This window comes from Neolamprologus multifasciatus, chromosome 9, assembly GCF_963576455.1.
Source record: "Neolamprologus multifasciatus chromosome 9, fNeoMul1.2, whole genome shotgun sequence".
Lineage (NCBI taxonomy): Eukaryota > Metazoa > Chordata > Actinopteri > Cichliformes > Cichlidae > Neolamprologus > Neolamprologus multifasciatus.
Window position 1 is genome coordinate 19882054 of NC_140447.1, and position 17451 is coordinate 19899504.

A 17451-nucleotide genomic window follows, 5' to 3' on the forward strand; every position below is an offset into this window, starting at 1 on the left:
AATATAGCCCACTCACTGTGTTAAATACTTTTTTGGAAATAAAACGTATATCCAAGAAATCCACTATGAAAAAGTTTTTTTGTTATCACTGTTTACTTCATCTATAGGTTATAGAACATTTAAATAACAGAAGCTGGCATAAGGTGCTTTAAACACAGACACGTTTACATTTCAGCATAATTATAAAGAGATTTCACTGAATCAGGATACCAGATGTATTTCCTAACAGTCTGTCACGGATTATGTGAGCCCATATGCCGCCATATCCATATCCATGTGCACTGAATGTCACCCATGCATGTCCCAACACAGCATTTCCATCAGGACTTTCACATTACTGCAGGAAGTGACCTGAACAGGAGCCACAGCCATTGCTGATTTCTGTGTCTATCTCCCAGTCTTTACCGCTTAGCATACCGTATGTGTGTAGTTCATGCTTCAGAGTCAGCACATGTGCATGCACTGTCACAGTGAACGCTCACACGCTGTGAATTTACACAGTGTACTGTACACGGCAAAGATGCATTGTTACGTAATCACGGAGAAGAGGCTTTGCGCCTGCGAAACGATTAAGCAGGTGGAGGAGGAAACATGCGCAGTGCAAGCCTCGCCAGCAGCATCAGGACCACTGCGATGCAAGTGAGAAGATGGTGCTTGTAAACACGCCGCGAGAAATGACCGCGTTGTTTCGTCTACTTGCCGTCGCCGTGAACACTTTTTAACCTCACGTTTGAGATCGATGGTGCGAAAAGGGCTACAGGAGGCGATATTTTAACCCCGAAAAAAGGGAAAAAGCGAACGCACCGGAGCTGGGACGGTAATGCCAGCGATTACTGACACTGGTTTAAGTCGGCCGCTTTAAACCTCTGCTGCGCAACTACAGAAGCATTCTTCGCATGTCATATGACGGGATTTCTCGTGTAATGGTCGTCGGTTTCTAGTGGGATGCACATCAGCGTCTTGCCGTACTCGCTCTCCGTCGTAATGGCAGCTCTGTACCATGGCACGGACGCTTCCTCTCCGGACAAATTCCTGGCCTTGAAAGACGTGAGAGAAGTGAAAGAGGAGACGACTCTGGACGAGAAGCTCTTCCTCCTGGCATGCGAGAAAGGTTTGGCCCTTGTTTCGTCTAATTTAATATCTGGGCTGTTGTTCCCTGTTTGCAATGCAATGGGATGTCCGTGCAACACGTGACTACGAAATGAAGGAAGCTCGTTATTGTGATCATTAGGGATGCTGAAGCTACATGTCTCATATAGGAGGTAGAGCGCACACGCAGTGACAGCATGGCAGATGTCATACAGGCTCATTTAGCAGCTGGCAAACTACTCAATCATTACAGATCCCCCCCACTCCAGTGTATACCACTCACAGCTGCCCACACTTTGGATACTGTGGTAATTTGCCCAAGGGGCAGTTAATAGTTAAATGTCTGCTCCACTTAAAGTTTCTCTCCCTGGTCTCCTGACTTTTCACAAACCCCAACATGGAAAGTTAATGCAAAAAAGCTAAATGCCAGCAAGGCAAGACGTAGACAGTGTAAGTGTAAAATAACAAAGAGGCATGGGTTTTCTCAACTAGTCCCCGTGGCAGGAGAATATTTCATTGATAAGTTAAGAACATTGTACAGGCAGAGGTGTGCTAAGCCAATAACTGCCACTGTGACCATATAAAGTCTCCCTAAACGTGGCCCAGCAACAGAAGTTGTCCTTTGAGGGAGATGTTATTGTTACACAAGATTAAGGGCTGCCGCTGGATCTGAGCCTGTTCTCTGAAAGAGCTCGCCTGATAACCGGCGCTGTGTGTTCGTGTCGTTTTGACACCGCGCTCACACTAATGTTTCGCTTCTTCAAAGGATCCGCCTTTGTGAGAACTTATGCTGTGCTGCTTTGTCCTTGACTTGCTTCTCAGGTGACTACTACATGGTGAAGAAACTGCTGGAGGAGAACAGACACGGCGAGCTCAACATCAACTGTGTGGACGTGCTGGGCCGAGATGCAGTGACCATCGCCATCGAGAACGAGAATCTGGACATCCTTCAGCTGCTCTTGGAGTATGGCTGCCAGGTAACAAGCAAGCACAGATTAGGGGTAAAATAATATACACAAGACATCATTTACATCACTAAAATTGTGCGTTTCTTTCTGTGCAGGCAACAGACGCTTTGCTGGTGGCCATAGACTCAGAGGTGGTAGGAGCCGTGGACATTCTCCTTAACCACAGGCCAAGGAGATCTTCTAAGCCCTCTATTGCTGTAAGTCTGTTGTTATTACTCTTTTTCAAAGAAAAGAAACACCATTAAGGCAAAAACTGCTTATCAATTTCTATAATTCACTTACAGTATTTTTTTTAAATCCATGCTCTTGTCAGAAACTGATGCAGCGCATCCAGAATCCAGAGTATTCCACCACCATGGATGTGGCTCCAGTCATCCTGGCAGCCCACAGGAACAACTACGAGATCCTGACCATGCTGCTCAAGCAGGACATCTCTCTCCCCCGGCCTCACGCTGTTGGCTGTGAGTGCACGCTCTGCAACGTTAAAAACAAGAAGGACAGCTTACGCCACTCCAGGTACAGTTAACTAGAGTTCACAAAATACTTAAGTGGCACTGACTTTGTGCAGACGAGTGCATTAAGAGCACCAGAGGACTATTTTTTTTTGCTCAATTACTTTAAATTGGAATAGTCAATACCACTTCTTTTTTGCAGGTGATGTTTTGATTGTTTTGACCCAACAAATCAACCCAGTTTTGCTCCAAGTAAAGTTGCTCTAGTGAAAAATTGCAGCCTCTTGTTTCGATGGCAGCATCAGGTTGAAAATCCAGTCTGCTACTCATAGAAGTCGATGATTTAATCAACACACTGGGTTTTAGGAATTCTTTAGCCATTTTTTACAGTCCAATGAATGCCCAAAGTATCTTCCTTGTCCCCCAGAGGACTCCTGATTTTCTCTGTTATTGTCAAGCTCGACTGATCTAGCTGTAGAGAGTCGGTATTGGTATTTTACTGAAATACAAAATCAATACAAACTCTAATTTAAGGGAAAACAGCAGCAGTTCCAGAAGGAATTCTTGGTTTCTGATACCTTCTCGGACTTGCAGATGAGATTTTGCTGATCTCTTCCGCAGGGGCCTTTTTTTTTTCTCTGTGCAGGGCAGTGTGGCCTCCCACACAGTACACTAAATGAATCACTCTGCAGTTTGGCTGCCAAACAACATAGAGGTGAAAGAAGGTATAAATGAAATAGATAGAGGACTGAATGTTTCTCCTTATTTCTTCTCCCGTCTGCACAAGTCTGTCATGTTTCCACCTATCCCCTTTGGGGGTTCTTTAATCGCCTCGTTTCTCTGGATGGTGGTGGGTTAGGTTCCGTCTCGACATCTACCGCTGCCTAGCCAGCCCCTCCCTCATCATGCTGACAGAGGAAGATCCCATACTCAGGGCCTTTGAGCTGAGCGCAAGACCATAAAGGAGCTCAGTCTCGTTGAAGTGGAGTTCAGGTAGAGTCAACATGCTGCACATGCATCAGAGCGTTAATCCAATTTCTTTGCCTGTAAACAGATGTAAATACGTATAGCGATGCTGTAAATCCTTTCTTTTATAGCCTGAGATTGATAAGAATCTTAACCTTTTAATATCCTCTTATTTGATCTAATTTATTTGCTCTAGAACTGACTATGAGGAACTGGCAAAGCAGTGCAAGATGTTTGCCAAAGACCTGCTGGCTCAGGCTCGAAACTCTCGAGAGCTAGAAGTGATTCTCAACCACACATCCACCGAGGATCATGTTGACAAGAGAGGCTTACTGGAGGAGCGCATGAATCTCAGTCGACTTAAACTGGCCATCAAGTACAACCAAAAAGAGGTTTGCATACATCACTGGGCAGGTAGTAACATACTGTTTACTGCTGAAGACACTCATAAGGTTTCTACATAGGGCAAAAGGGCAATGTGACTAATAACAAATGAGTCCACCTCCTATTTATTGTTAGAATGGCTGCCCTGATTTGTGACAGATGATAGCAGCAAGAGCGTAAGGGAAGGTTTAGAAGTTGGTGGCGAAACCTGCTATGTTGTATGGTTTGTAGATGGTGGCACTGCCTAAAAAAACAGGAAGCCAAGCTGAAGATGCTCATTTAGAGTGATGAGGAGAGGGAGGATTAGAAATGAGTCCATCAGAGGGACAGCTCAGCTTAAGTTGTTGGAGACAAAGTTAGAGAGAAAAGGCTGAGATGGTTTGAGCATGTGTGGAGGTGGCATAGTTGATATGTTGGAAAAAAGTTGACGGTAAAACTGTCAGATAGGGAGAGAAGAAGAAGACCACAGAGAAGAATCAAGAATGTGCAAAGAGCTGATGTGACAGAAGAGGATGCTAGGGATAGAGTAAGAGGGAGGCAGATAATCTCCTGTGACGATCCCTAACGAGTATCAGAAATTTAAAAAAGAAATGTTTATTGGTTCTGTTGCCTAAAGTTAGAAGAGGAGATTGATGCTGCTGTCGTGTTTGTGCGATAAATCATAAATTGCAGTCTGCAACGGATTATTAGAGCTTACATTATAAACAGGGGGAAGCAGATTGGGTGTTGGAGCTATCCACAGCTCATCACACAGCTATTTATTCTTGATCCAGTCTTTGTGCTAATCTTCTGGCTGTAGCTTCATATTTATTCCAGTGAAATGATCATCAAAGCAAACCCATGCCCAGAAACCTAAGAATTGTTCTCACGAAATCTTGAACTCTTTCTTCACTTTGCTGATTTTTCGTAAAGTTTTTCTTTTTTCGCATTAAACATCTGTCCACCAATGCTTTAACTGCCGTTCTCTCTTGATGTCCCTTTTACAGTTTGTGGCTCAGTCCAACTGTCAGCAGTTCCTCAACACTGTCTGGTTTGGAGAGATGGCCAGCTACCGACGCAAGCACACCTGTCTAAAAATGGCCACAGTTCTGAGCGTGGCCATGCTTTGGCCTCTCCTTTCTGTCTGCTACCTTCTGGTGCCACGCTCCCGTGTTGGCCAAATAATCCATACCCCTTTCGTTAAGTTCATCATCCACAGCGCCTCCTACTTCACCTTCCTGCTGCTGCTTAATCTGTACTCTCTGGTCTACAACGAGAACAAGAAGAACACGATGGGCCCCGCGCTTGAGATGATTGATTACCTGCTCATCCTCTGGATCATAGGTCAGACTTTTACCCCATAAATAACTCATAATGCTGTTTCCAAAGGCGTGTCATGCATTATATGTAGTTATTGTGCTTTATATATTTTAGTGCTTCGATAATTTAATACTTATCTATCTTCTAATGCACTTTAAGGAACTAGAACTAGAGTCAAAACCCAGTCCCACAAACTAAAGGTTAATACGGTAACATGGCATGGTGGAGTGAAAATGAGCGCTTCCTGTTATGATCTGGCTAAAGTCCAGTATCCCGTGTCCATAATCACATCAGGCATTACATGACAAACGGCTGTTTCTACACCAAATGACAGAAAGCCCAGCTTGACCGGATTAAATCCGTCAGCCCTGCTTCTAATTGAGCACAATAGGAAAGAAACTGCAGCTTCTTCTTTCCCCCCTGTGGCCCTTCTGAGTGCTGGTATCAATGAACTCAACACACAGCCGTGGAAACATATTCACACATACACCAGCTATCTTTTCAGAAAAAGGGCGGATAGTGACAGCTGGAAATTGACTCTGCCTCTTTACCTTACCCTTCTGCCAAGAAACCATTAACACGGCTGTTTAGTCTCTTTAATGGCTCTGCTTCCGCAGTAGGCATGTTTGTCTCTTTGTTGCAGAAAATCCGAGCCACTTCCACCAGAGACAAAGCATCACGACCACAGCATCTAGGTTTCAGCTCTTTCTTTAATAAATCTTCCCAGTAACTTCATGTGACAGGATGTGAAAGGATTTAGAAGCAATTGGCATCTATTATTCAATGATATAAAGTGTTGTGCTGTGCTGTGGGGTAATTGTCAGTTTAGTTTGTACGCTGCAGGATTGACATCAGTTTTTCAGTCATTAGATAAGAAGCGTAATAGGGTTTTCCATGGGCTACAATAGCCCACTAGAGGGAGAACATTTCCTTAAGCATTGCAAAAGAGCAGCATCAAAGATAAACTTTGCATTTTTTTTTCTAAAGGTTGCGTCATTTTGAAAACAGCCTAAACTCCAAGGTGAGAGGCAATGGTGTACAGTATCCCTGCAGCGTCAACACATCACCCAAGATGAGTTAAATGAGAGGAATGAGATTGCTAACCGTTCTCAGACAGCCTCCTGCCTTATGTCATCAGAATGGGAAGGGGAGTTCTTAGAGTTGCATCACTTTTTTGTTTTTTCTTTTTGCTCTCCATTGTTTGCTTTCCCTCTTCCTATCATCTTTCTCCTCTTCCCTCCATCCTGGTATTCCCCTGGGCCAGAGGCCTCACGTTAATGGGAAACTCAGATGCTATGAGACTGTGAGTGCACTAGGCTACATGTATGCATATGTGTTTGGATGTTTCTCTCGCTATCTAAGTGTGTGTGTGTGGGTGTGTGTGCGCGCAAGCCTGCAAAAAAAAAACCAAACATAATAGGATTTCTGTTGTAAACTCTACGCTCATCTGTTTTCTTTTCAGTTAAAACAAAAGGAAACCTCAGTCACGTTTTTGGCCACTGTAACAGCTTCTGAATCAAGGCATAGAAAAATCGGACTGAACATTAACTTGGCACCTGGAGTAATTTTTTTTATTCCTTTTGTACATTTAGAATTGATGAAATACCATTTAAACACAAAAAGACGCTAACCCATCTTAATTAAATTCCACGCACCTCCCTGAATCCCACAGATGACACATTTTCAGCACATTAATCTCTTGATTTCTGTGTCTCACACATTCCTGTTTCCCCCGGGCTCTCTCTGTGAGATGACTGATGGCTGAGCCTTGAAGGGATTTTAAAATGTTGTGGATGACATCCTTTTTCCAGTGGTGGGTCTGTGTGTATACGTCTGTGTGTACGTGGTAATGGTGGATTCTTTTCCCCCCCTATAGGAATGGTGTGGTCAGATGTGAAGCGTCTGTGGTATGAGGGGCTGGAAGACTTTCTGGAAGAGTCTAGGAACCAGCTGAGTTTTGTGATGAATTCCCTCTACTTAGCCACCTTTGCTCTGAAGATTGTTGCTCATAGCAAGGTACAGACACATAGCACACACTCCTTACATTTAATGGATAGATAATTAGATTTAAGGTTTCGTGGAATAACGCTTGTGATTCATCATTGTGCATATTAACACTACCATCCAGGGAGGTGTTTTCATCTGTTGTTTCAATTAGATCTCAGATCAAGCTGAAAGCTGGGCAAAGCTATTCTAGGAATTGAGCTTTTTAATGCACCATTAAGGCTGATAAAGGTGTAATGTGCCTCACCTAAGGCAGTAAACGGAGCACAGACCACACACAGCCAAACAGTTTTGAAATAGAGGTCTAACTTCTGTTTAGAGTTTCATGTCTTTAAGTAGTCTTCAGGAATAGTTCTCTAGGCTTCTTGAAGGACATTCAAAGCTCTTCTTTTGGGTGTTGGCTTCCTTTTGTTCTGTTCTCTGTCAAGACAATCCAACAGTGCTTCAATTATGTTGAGGTCTGATTTAAGGGAGGCCAGTTCATAAATGTGTGGGTTTTCTACCCAGGTATTCGTTTACTCCCTTCTTTAAGAATGGCGTCTTGGCAGCCAACTTTTCATTGGTGCCATTTCTGATGATATTTTGGCTAACAGTAAATGGATGAGCTGAAGGTCCAGTAGATTAAGGTATCAGGTCTTTTGCTGGATGTTTTCCTCTTTTTTAAGAACTGTTCATCTGCATGATATAAATACTTCTTTTCTTCTCCACTTGGCTCAAGACTTGCATAGTGCTGTCCTTTGGAAAAATAATGCCTTCTGTGACATTTAAAGACAGTGACAGTACATTCAGATATGTATCTTTCTCTGAATCTCTTTGCTTTGATCTGCAGTTTAAAGATCAGGAGCAGAACAGGAAGGACTGGGATGCCTTCCATCCCATCCTGGTGGCCGAGGGACTGTTTGCCTTTGCCAACGTTCTTAGTTACCTGCGACTTTTCTTCATGTACACCACGAGCTCCATACTGGGCCCTCTACAGGTAGGAAAACAGTTGGCATATACATTAAAGTAGCTGTGAGTGTTTTGTAGAGAGGCTTGATTCTCACTCAGTGCAAGCAGGCAGCAACGAGATATGACTGCGATCCCTGAGGGTTTTAAGTGATATATCTGTAAAGCCCTTTAATGAGAAAAAAATGGTCTTATAGTTATGCAATGATTATAAAACTGCTTCGCCTATTTATTTATTTCTTTATTTTATCTTTGTCCCGGATGCCACACACACACACACACACACCACCCACTCTCTTCCTCTGTTAGTGGATGTGAACACTGCAGGGCGAGCCAACTCTAAGCGTCACACCAGCTGTGCTGAGCATAACCATCATCATAAGCATTAAGTATAAGCACAGTGAAGTGAGGCAGCAGATTAATGTGTTCTGCTCTGATAATGCGTACATAATAAACTGAAAAAGGATTTGCAGCTTATTTACCATATACATCGCCATACTGCTATCATCTATATGAATGACTGCTTTCACATTGGACACAGTTGATTTATTTAAGTATGTGCGATCTATACGAATAAATGCAGCGCGGAGAAGGGAAGCTCTTATTAAATACACTTGTGGGATGTTTTTTTTTCTTTTCAAATCAAAATTGGATTTATTGTCTGACATTTCTGACAAGGAACATCTCTTATAGAAAATATATCAATGGAGCACTGTGGAAAATATTCAATATCCAAGTGAAAAATATTCCCTAAGCTTCCCGAAGCCTGGAAAAGCTGCACTGGATTCTCTTGATTAGCCTGTTTTAGCTTATAATGCCAAACATTAGTTTAGAATTAGCTTGCATTTTCTTGCCATTTGCAAAAGGTTATAGAAGTTATTAGCCAAGTAGTGTTACTTTTGTCTGTGAAGATAAAAAAAAAAAATCAAAATGACTACATTTGATTGAATATTGGAGATTTCTTTGTAGCTCCAGAGAAGCCAGAAGTCTGCTTTGCATATTTTCTACTCAGGCGCCATAGGTGTCCCTTTTTATCATATCAGGTTTTATATTATTATCCAGCTGGCAGAGGGAAATCATGAAGCCTGCCATTATCTGAATTTTTGTTAGCAAACGTGAGGTTCATTTTTCCCAAAGTGTGACTTTTAAAGTGTAAAGAACTCTCGAGGTGCGCAGTGAGGTCAGTCCTTCCTGTCATTATTTCGAGGTGCTGTTTGTGGTTGACTTATAAAACAGTCAGGGTGCTCTGTAGCTTTTTAATGAGCATTTTTCAGCTACGCTCTTCCTGCTTCACTCTCGTTTTTTCTTCTTCTTGCCCTTCTCCTTCACTCTGTGACATAACTGTCTGGCTTGACAGGATGGAAAAACAGCTTTGAAAATACACTTGGTTTGGTTTGGTTTGGTGTTCGCAGCCGTACTCGCACTCACGTGGCAGACACACCTCTCCTCTAATGCACACGCACCCACACATTTCCACACTCCTGTGATATCTGGCATGCTAGGATTCAGTCCAGTCGTACTGCTCATGCATGGACACACACACAGACAGTGAGTCAATACTATGTGGGTTGGAATAATGAACGTTTCTCTCATTCTGTCCGCCCTGAAGAGGCCAGCTCATATTTCCGGTGGGTATTGCCCCCAACTGAGTTTGGAAAGAGTGACTGAAAGTGGGAGTATGCGTCTGTGGTGTGGATTTATCACGGCCCAGACTTAACCTCACTTACATCATTAATGTGCCATAGGCTAACTGCGAGTCAACTGGGCTATTTGAGTGTGTGTAAGAGAAATAGAAATAAGTCATGCTAAACGTATACGGATTAACTTTAGATGTTGTAAGCAAGGATTAAATTGAACTGAGTCTGTCTCCTAAACGTACAGCTTATGAAATACTTTCAGATTCTGTTTCCATTAAGAAAACCTAAGGCTTGATCAGCTCCAGGTGTGTGTGATGATCTTCAGGTGTGGCCAGCCACCTGACAGGGCCACACCCACCCGGCCTGACTGAACCCCAGAACTCAGCCACACCCGCACACACCCACCTATCACACAAGCATAGAAAAAACACACGGGCAGCAGCACAGTGCAGCACACATATCTACAAGATATATAAAAGTCCATAACTGCTCATGGACCCTGGGTCACTCATGACACTATATTTAACATTAACAGTTTTCTGGGCCCAAAACAGCTGAGCTGCTGCACAGATTTCACAGTTTCTGCAGTGAAATCAACAGGAACAAATCTCAGGATGAATCCAGCAACATCAAAGCTGTAGCTTCCTTGTTATTTACTTTACTACATTTGGTTTAGCTGCAAAGCTGTTTTTGTTGCGGGAATGTCAGTGTTTACTGAAACTAGACTGCTATTGAAACTAGAATGGTATATGGCTGTTTCAATTGGCTACTCAGTAGAGACCCACCAACATAATCTTCTGCCCGCTGTAAAGTAGGTGAATCCTGACCTGACTAAATGAGGCCTCATACACTTCCATGTCATGGACATCTCCAGACTGGCTGGGTGCTTTCTGTGTGGAGTTGGCATTTTCTCCCTGTGCCCACTCTGGCTTCCTGCCACACTCCAAAAATACGTTTGTTAGGTGGAATGGAAATTGTTAATTGATTGTATGTGTTAATGTGGGCTTTCAGTGGCTGCCTGTTTCTCTGTATCAGCCCTCTGATGTGCTGTGACCTGCTCAGAGGGTACCCTGCCTTTTCCCCTGTGACAGCTAGAATAGGCTCCAGCCTCAGGAACCCAAAATTGAACAAGCAGTTGAGAAAATAGATGGATAAATAGATGCATTTAATTTTCAATCTCTAAATTAAATAACATAAAATTTCCTCTCATTATCTAACAGTGCTGCATTGAGTATCTTTGGTTAGATTTATTTGAGGTATGCATTAGACCTCCTCCAGTCACGGTGAGGAGGTAATAACCTGCTATATTTCTGTTCTGTTTGTACAGTAACCAGTTTAGGATATCTGTCAGGCAGGGAGCACCCACATCTCCTAAATCAGATGTGTACAAAGTGGCAGATGAATACACTGAGGGAATAAATCACCTGAACAGACCAAACTTTCTCAAATAGACTCCCTGGGTTCCAGCACAAACTCTGTACTCACCATTCATCAAACATCATGATTCGTCATGCAGCCAGAGTGGTTTTCTCTTACACTGGACACTTTATATGTGTTTGTGTTTTGCAAGGGTAGGAGTGTGTTCTGACCTTGTTTGACCATCTTGAGGTCCTTATAAACAGATATGCCGCACAAGCCTGTAAATAGTGGGTTTCCAATGCTTTAAGAAGATTTCTGTGTTCTCGTCCTCTCTCTGGCTTCTCCGTGTTTGTCTCCGTGTTTCTTCAGGTAGGTTGAGAGAACTCTAGCAGCCAGAATAAGTAGGTTTTCTTCCTCTTCCCTGAGGAACCACTACTAAATCTGAACATGGGTGAAAAAACTCGCTATGAGTGGTCAGAGAGTGGTGAAGCAGTGCAAGCATGCGTCTTTCTAAAGTCTGAATGGCTTTGAAAAGAAGTACTAGAGCAAAAATTCAGTATACAAAGTAGAAACAAATTCTGCTGGACTGTAGTTGAATTTAAATGTACTACAGTGTTACTTTTACATAATTTACACTTTCTGTGAATTTTAAAAATCAGAGAGTTGCACTCTAATATACTGTAATTGCAAGTGTGTCTAATTAATGTGTAGTTGGACCTTTAATATATCACAGTCCAGTTACACAAAAGTTATTTGATTAGAGAACATAGAAAATCTAGTTTATCAAATCTTCTAAGTCTCTAGCATTACCCAGACTTTCAATAAACTTGATTGATTGGTGTTTTAAAGGGAGATCTAGTTAGCACAGAGAATGTGATACTGCAATATCTTGGTTGTTTTCATTTCAGGCCAGTGTTGTTCAGATGTTCAGACATTAAGCAGAGTCAAGTTTAATCCGATCCAGCTGCTTAAAGGCTGATGAAGATTATTGAGATGTCTTTGAGAAAGCTGTTAGAGCAAGCAGCACAAGATTAACGGGAAAATGTCTCTCGCTAGATCTCCATGGGACAAATGCTGCAGGAGTTTGGAAAGTTTTTGGGCCTCTTCCTGCTTGTGTTGTTCTCCTTCACCATTGGACTCACCCAGCTCTATGGGAAGGACCAGAAAGATAAGGAAAACAATCCACCCAAGGACTGCGGGGGCATCTTCTGCGAGCAGCAGAGCAATGACGCATTCCACACGTATGGGCAAACCTCATTCTGTCATTTTGGACAGCGATGGCATCAATGACTGTTTAGTGTATATGTTGAGGGATGTTGGAGGTTATATAAAACCTTTATATATGTTTATATCCTTTATATATGTTTATATGCATACATGATCTTTATATACTGTAAAATTAGATCATAACATTGACAGAGACAGCAAAGTGTGGGAGCACTTTGACAGTTATGCAGCACAGACTTTATTCAGTACTGTGAAGTCTAAGCACAAGGGTGCCTTCTTCAGAGCTAAAAAAAAAAATAGATAAGTCAACATAGTTTAAAAAGCCTATGAGGCACTGCCACTGCATATGAAAGGACTGTTATAAAAATAAACACTGTGTAGCTCATACATTCTTCAATTCATGTACATGGAAAACACTAATTTAGACAGAATTTGGACAGAAACTAAACAGTGATTTACAAATAGTGTGTTTAAATAAATACAAGAAATACATAGAAATCTATACAATACATAGAGTAAAACTTGTAAATGTTGCTATTCAAGTCAGATTTTTAGGGGAAGCTTGCAGCACAAGCTGTGAAGATGAGACAAGACATCAGAAGCATCACAAGAAAACTCTTCCTCACCTTCCATCTTCATGTAAAAGTATAACAATAACTGATAGGTGACGTGACGCATAATCCTTTTTTTTTTTTAAATTTGAAAGTAGTCTTTTATGTAATTGTGCACATTACACCTTTTTTACAGATGGGTAAGCATATCCTTGTTCCCTGGAAGCTTTGTAAATCTTATTAAGCTCTGAAGTAGTCAGTCATGTGCAGGTTGTGTAATAAAGTCTGCACAGCAGTCAGATTGCTCTTGTCTCTCTCTGCTTGCTTTTCTCTTTTGACATTTTGTGCATCAGAGCACACCTCAGTTTAGAGCGGCTTAACAACAAATCATTTAAATCCTACATTCAGTTAAAAATTTTAAAACAAAGGAGAAATTGTTTTGCATTTGAAGTGACACATTTCAGAAAAATTGGCACATGATTCTGCTTAAATCACATGTTAAACTGACTAATTGTTGCACTTTAGAATTGTGTTTGTTTTTTAATGCCTGCAGGCCCAAAGATAATGACCCCTGAATATTGGTTTTCAGCCATTTTCATTGTGTACAGAGATTTCTCCAGATTCTCTTAATCTTCTAATAAAGTGATATATGTAGGTACTTGAATCTGCATGCCCCCTAGCATTTTTACAATAAGTATCAGGCAGTAAATGCTATTCTTAAAATATTTCCCCACATAGTGCTTCAAAGAACCCTTTCTCGTTTTTATGAAAGACTTTCTAGGAAGCTCTTTTTATGTAAATGTAGGTTTGTATTTATTTCTCATCTTTTTTTGGAGACAGGGTTGTATGTTTAAATCTGACCTGCACACGTACTAGCTTCATCTCTTTTGCAGATTTATGGGGACCTGCTATGCACTGTTCTGGTACATCTTCTCCCTGGCACACGTTGCACTCTTCGTCACCCGGATCAGCTACACAGAGGAGCTGCGCTCTTTTGTCGGCGCCATGATCATAGGCACCTACAACATCGTGGTGGTTATTGTGCTGACCAAGCTGCTGGTGGCCATGCTCCATAAAAGCTTCAGGCAAATTGCTGTAAGTGTAAATAAGTTTTGGCGCTAATGGTCTCACTGCTGCCACGGGCAGTTTGAATTTGCCATGGCATTGAAATCTCCGACGGTTTTCGTTTACTGTTAAGGTTTAATTTTCCTCAAAATAGCCCTGAATTGTTGCACAGATGTTAGCTACTTTCTTTCCTTGGAACCGCTCTTTGCGGCCTGCTTGATTTCGATTACGCTAAGTGCAACTTATCTTTCACAAAAATCTGTTCCCCTAAGTTTCCACTGTGTGGTGGTTTTGCATTTTCAACATTCCTCCTGTAAAACTGTGTGTGAAAGTTTAAATGCATGAAAGTTTTCCAACATTCCTTCGTTCTTAAGTGTTCTTATTGGCTTTTGGACTCCTGTAGAATCACGAGGATAAAGAGTGGAAGTTTGCCCGGGCCAAATTGTGGCTCAGCTACTTTGATGACAAGTGCACGCTGCCTCCACCCTTAAACATCCTCCCTTCTCCAAAGACTGTCTGCTACTTGGTGACCAGCCTGAGCAAGTGGATCTGTTCACACACCTCAAAGGGCAAAGTGAAGAGACAGAACAGTCTGAAGGTGAGAGATAAACAATATTGTAAAAGTTTGATTCAAACCCATCTTCTAATCTTCAACAAATGACCCTCTGTGTTAATGCTGTCCTTACAGGAGTGGAAGAACCTGAAGCAGAAGCGGGATGAGAACTACCAGAAGATCATGTGCTGTCTAGTTCACCGCTACCTGACCTCCACCCGGCAGAAGATGCAGAGCACAGACCAGGCTACGGTGGAAAATCTGAACGACCTTCGCCAAGACCTGTCAAAGTTTCGCAATGAGATGAGGGACCTGTTGGGTTTCCGGACCTCCAAATATGCCATGTTCTACCCAAGGAGCTAAAAAAAGACTTGTTATTCTTTCCCCTCCTGTCCTCTTGACAAAATCTTTGCTTCTTCTTTATCTGGGCTGCTGTGTGACCCGAGCATGTGCAAAAAAAAAAAAATAGTAGAAAGAAAAAAATATTCTGCTCTTTTGAGTCACAGAGGCTTTTAAACCTCACTTTAAGCCTGGAACTTAACTAGACAAATATGTATCCTCCACCAAAGCCTCCAGACTCAGGCCTCCTATCTATTACTCAGCTATGTAACCTTTTTTGTAAATAAAAAAAGCCATTGTTTTCAATAGATAAATAAAGATTTAAGAAAAAAACACACACTGGATATTTCATGGCTTTTTTCATTTTGGCTACAACAGGTCTGAAAGCAAGAAAACTATTCAGCCAATCCCCGAGCTGTCCGCTCCACGTGATCCATACAAACATCTGATCCATTCTCATGCTTAGCAGAGCGTGTTTGCCTCGCCTGCTCTAAACAGACCAGATATTATGTGGCATTTTCCCAGGTGAAAAGCCTTACACAAAAAGAGAAACAATCTAAAGTGGTGAAAGCGTTTTATTTGGACAGATGACAAAAATAAAGTATAAATAATATTATTAAAGTTTTTTTCCATAAGAAAATAGTTTTCATTTCATACCTTTGCTTCTAAAAAAAGACACTAAGAAAATATCATAATACGATGCTCGAGAAAAAAGCTTCAGCAAATAAGCTCCTCGCTTGGTTGGCGTGAAACCAGAAGAACTGAAAGAATATTGCATGTATTACATATTGCACATTAAATCACCACAATTAACACTTCCAAACCTTCCCATTAAAACCGAACTTGGGAATTTAATGGCAGGTGCTAAACCATCATTAAAGCTATGACAAATAGCTGCAACAAATCCCCCCTGTGGATATTAAGCGAGCTTGTTAAATTAACGACTGGTCCGCCAAACTGACATCTTTATTTAATGCATCAGTCCCATCCTTTATTCACATTGTATTCAAGAGCCTCAAAGGGTAAAACTGAAAGGCAGAATATGGAATACTCTGAGGAAAACTGCCACTATGGAATGCCAGAACAGATGTGCACACCGAATTTTTAAAATATGAATAATGTTTATCTTATGAAACATTATAATAAATTGGTGTTCTGCCTATTTCAGACACTGGTGACTGGGGTCAGTTTAATCCTGTGCTAGAATCATGACATGAATGCGAAAACCTTGAGTAATTGAAGACAGATGGGAATTTCTCTGTGTCTTGTTTGTTCTGTAATCATCCAATTTACAGTCATGGTAAAAAAATAAAAAAAAGAGAGAGAGAGAGAAAAAACAAACAAACAAAAAGTAAAGTACACTCACTTTGACTTCTAAGGTTTTATGTATCAGGACATAATAAAAAACATCTGCTCCTTAGCAGGGCTCAAAATCAGATAAATACAGCTTCAGATGGACTACAAATCATGACATATTACACAAAAACTAACCCTTAAATGCACAAGCAGTATGTACATCCTTACTGCTTACATGTGAGTTAAGAGGCCAATGAGGAGAAAGCAGCTGCTAATCAATGCATTCGATTAACTGATCGTCATCGAGTGTGAGCACCTATGTGACACGCACGTTTTGGCAGTTTTCTATTGTCTGGTGTCTTCAGCTGTGTGTTAACACAAAGCCAAAGAGGAAAGACATCAGCGATGATCTTAGAGAAGAAACTGTTGCTGAGAGCTGCTCTACGGCAAGGATGCATGTTTTTGTGTGTGTAAGTGTGTTTGTTTCCAAAGCCGTCCAGTGGGCCAGATTGGAATCTTTCCAGGCCGATTCTGGTCACTGGGCCAATTCTGGCCCGCGGGCCTTGTGTTTGACATCCCTGTTCTATACAGTCATTAAAAATATTCACAGGTGCCAATCTTCCCAGGAGTGGACATCCCAGCTAATTCTCTTCAAGGTCAGGCCGCTACATCTCAGACTCTACAGGCCTCAGTAAACACGGTAAATGTAAAACTGGATGGTAGCACAATTAGACAGAGACTGAACAAGTGTGGCTTATTTGGATTGGGTTGCAAGACAAAAGCCTCCTCTCATCCAAAGTACTTGGCAGCATGGCTTAGGTTTGGAAAGCTATACCTGAACAAACCACAAGATTTCTGGACACATGATTTGGACACATGAAACCAAAGTGAGTGTTTGGTCATAATCCACAGTCTCACGTTTGTCAAAAACCACACACAGCATATCAAAGCTCCTTTGTATCCCAAAATATTCTACAGTCAAATGTGAGGCCATCTCTCTGACAGCTAGTGCGGGGCTGAAACTGGTCGTCCTTTTGTATAGAGAGCTCACGGTGAGCTCAGTGACTGCACAGTGTCCAGGTCCTGTGATCATCACCCCTCCACTATGGTACTTGGCAGCCTGTATGAGGTCTTCATGCTTATATGCTGGGTTTGGTTTTCACTAAACTTGGCACAGGACAATGATCCCAAACATTCCAGCAAATCTACAACAGAACTGCTGAAAAAGAAAAGAATCAAGGTGATACAGTGGCCCAATCAAAGTCCAGTGCTGGACAGGATCTTAAGAATTCATCCAGAAGGATGTGAGACTGAAAA

At 41.8% G+C, this 17451-nt stretch overlaps 1 protein-coding gene across 1 annotated transcript; it reads left to right on the forward strand.

The window, feature by feature from the left end:
• Positions 1 to 500: 500 nt before the first annotated feature.
• On the forward strand, positions 501 to 16189 carry trpc1 (transient receptor potential cation channel, subfamily C, member 1). The gene is given in 14 exon segments (XM_085173254.1): positions 501 to 1111; positions 1912 to 2066; positions 2153 to 2254; positions 2371 to 2573; positions 3369 to 3462; positions 3465 to 3502; positions 3672 to 3867; positions 4846 to 5182; positions 7035 to 7174; positions 7992 to 8138; positions 12160 to 12344; positions 13775 to 13976; positions 14350 to 14544; positions 14635 to 16189. Coding segments are annotated over 14 exon segments (2388 nt in total). The 5' UTR covers positions 501 to 945; the 3' UTR covers positions 14863 to 16189.
• Positions 16190 to 17451: the final 1262 nt, after the last annotated feature.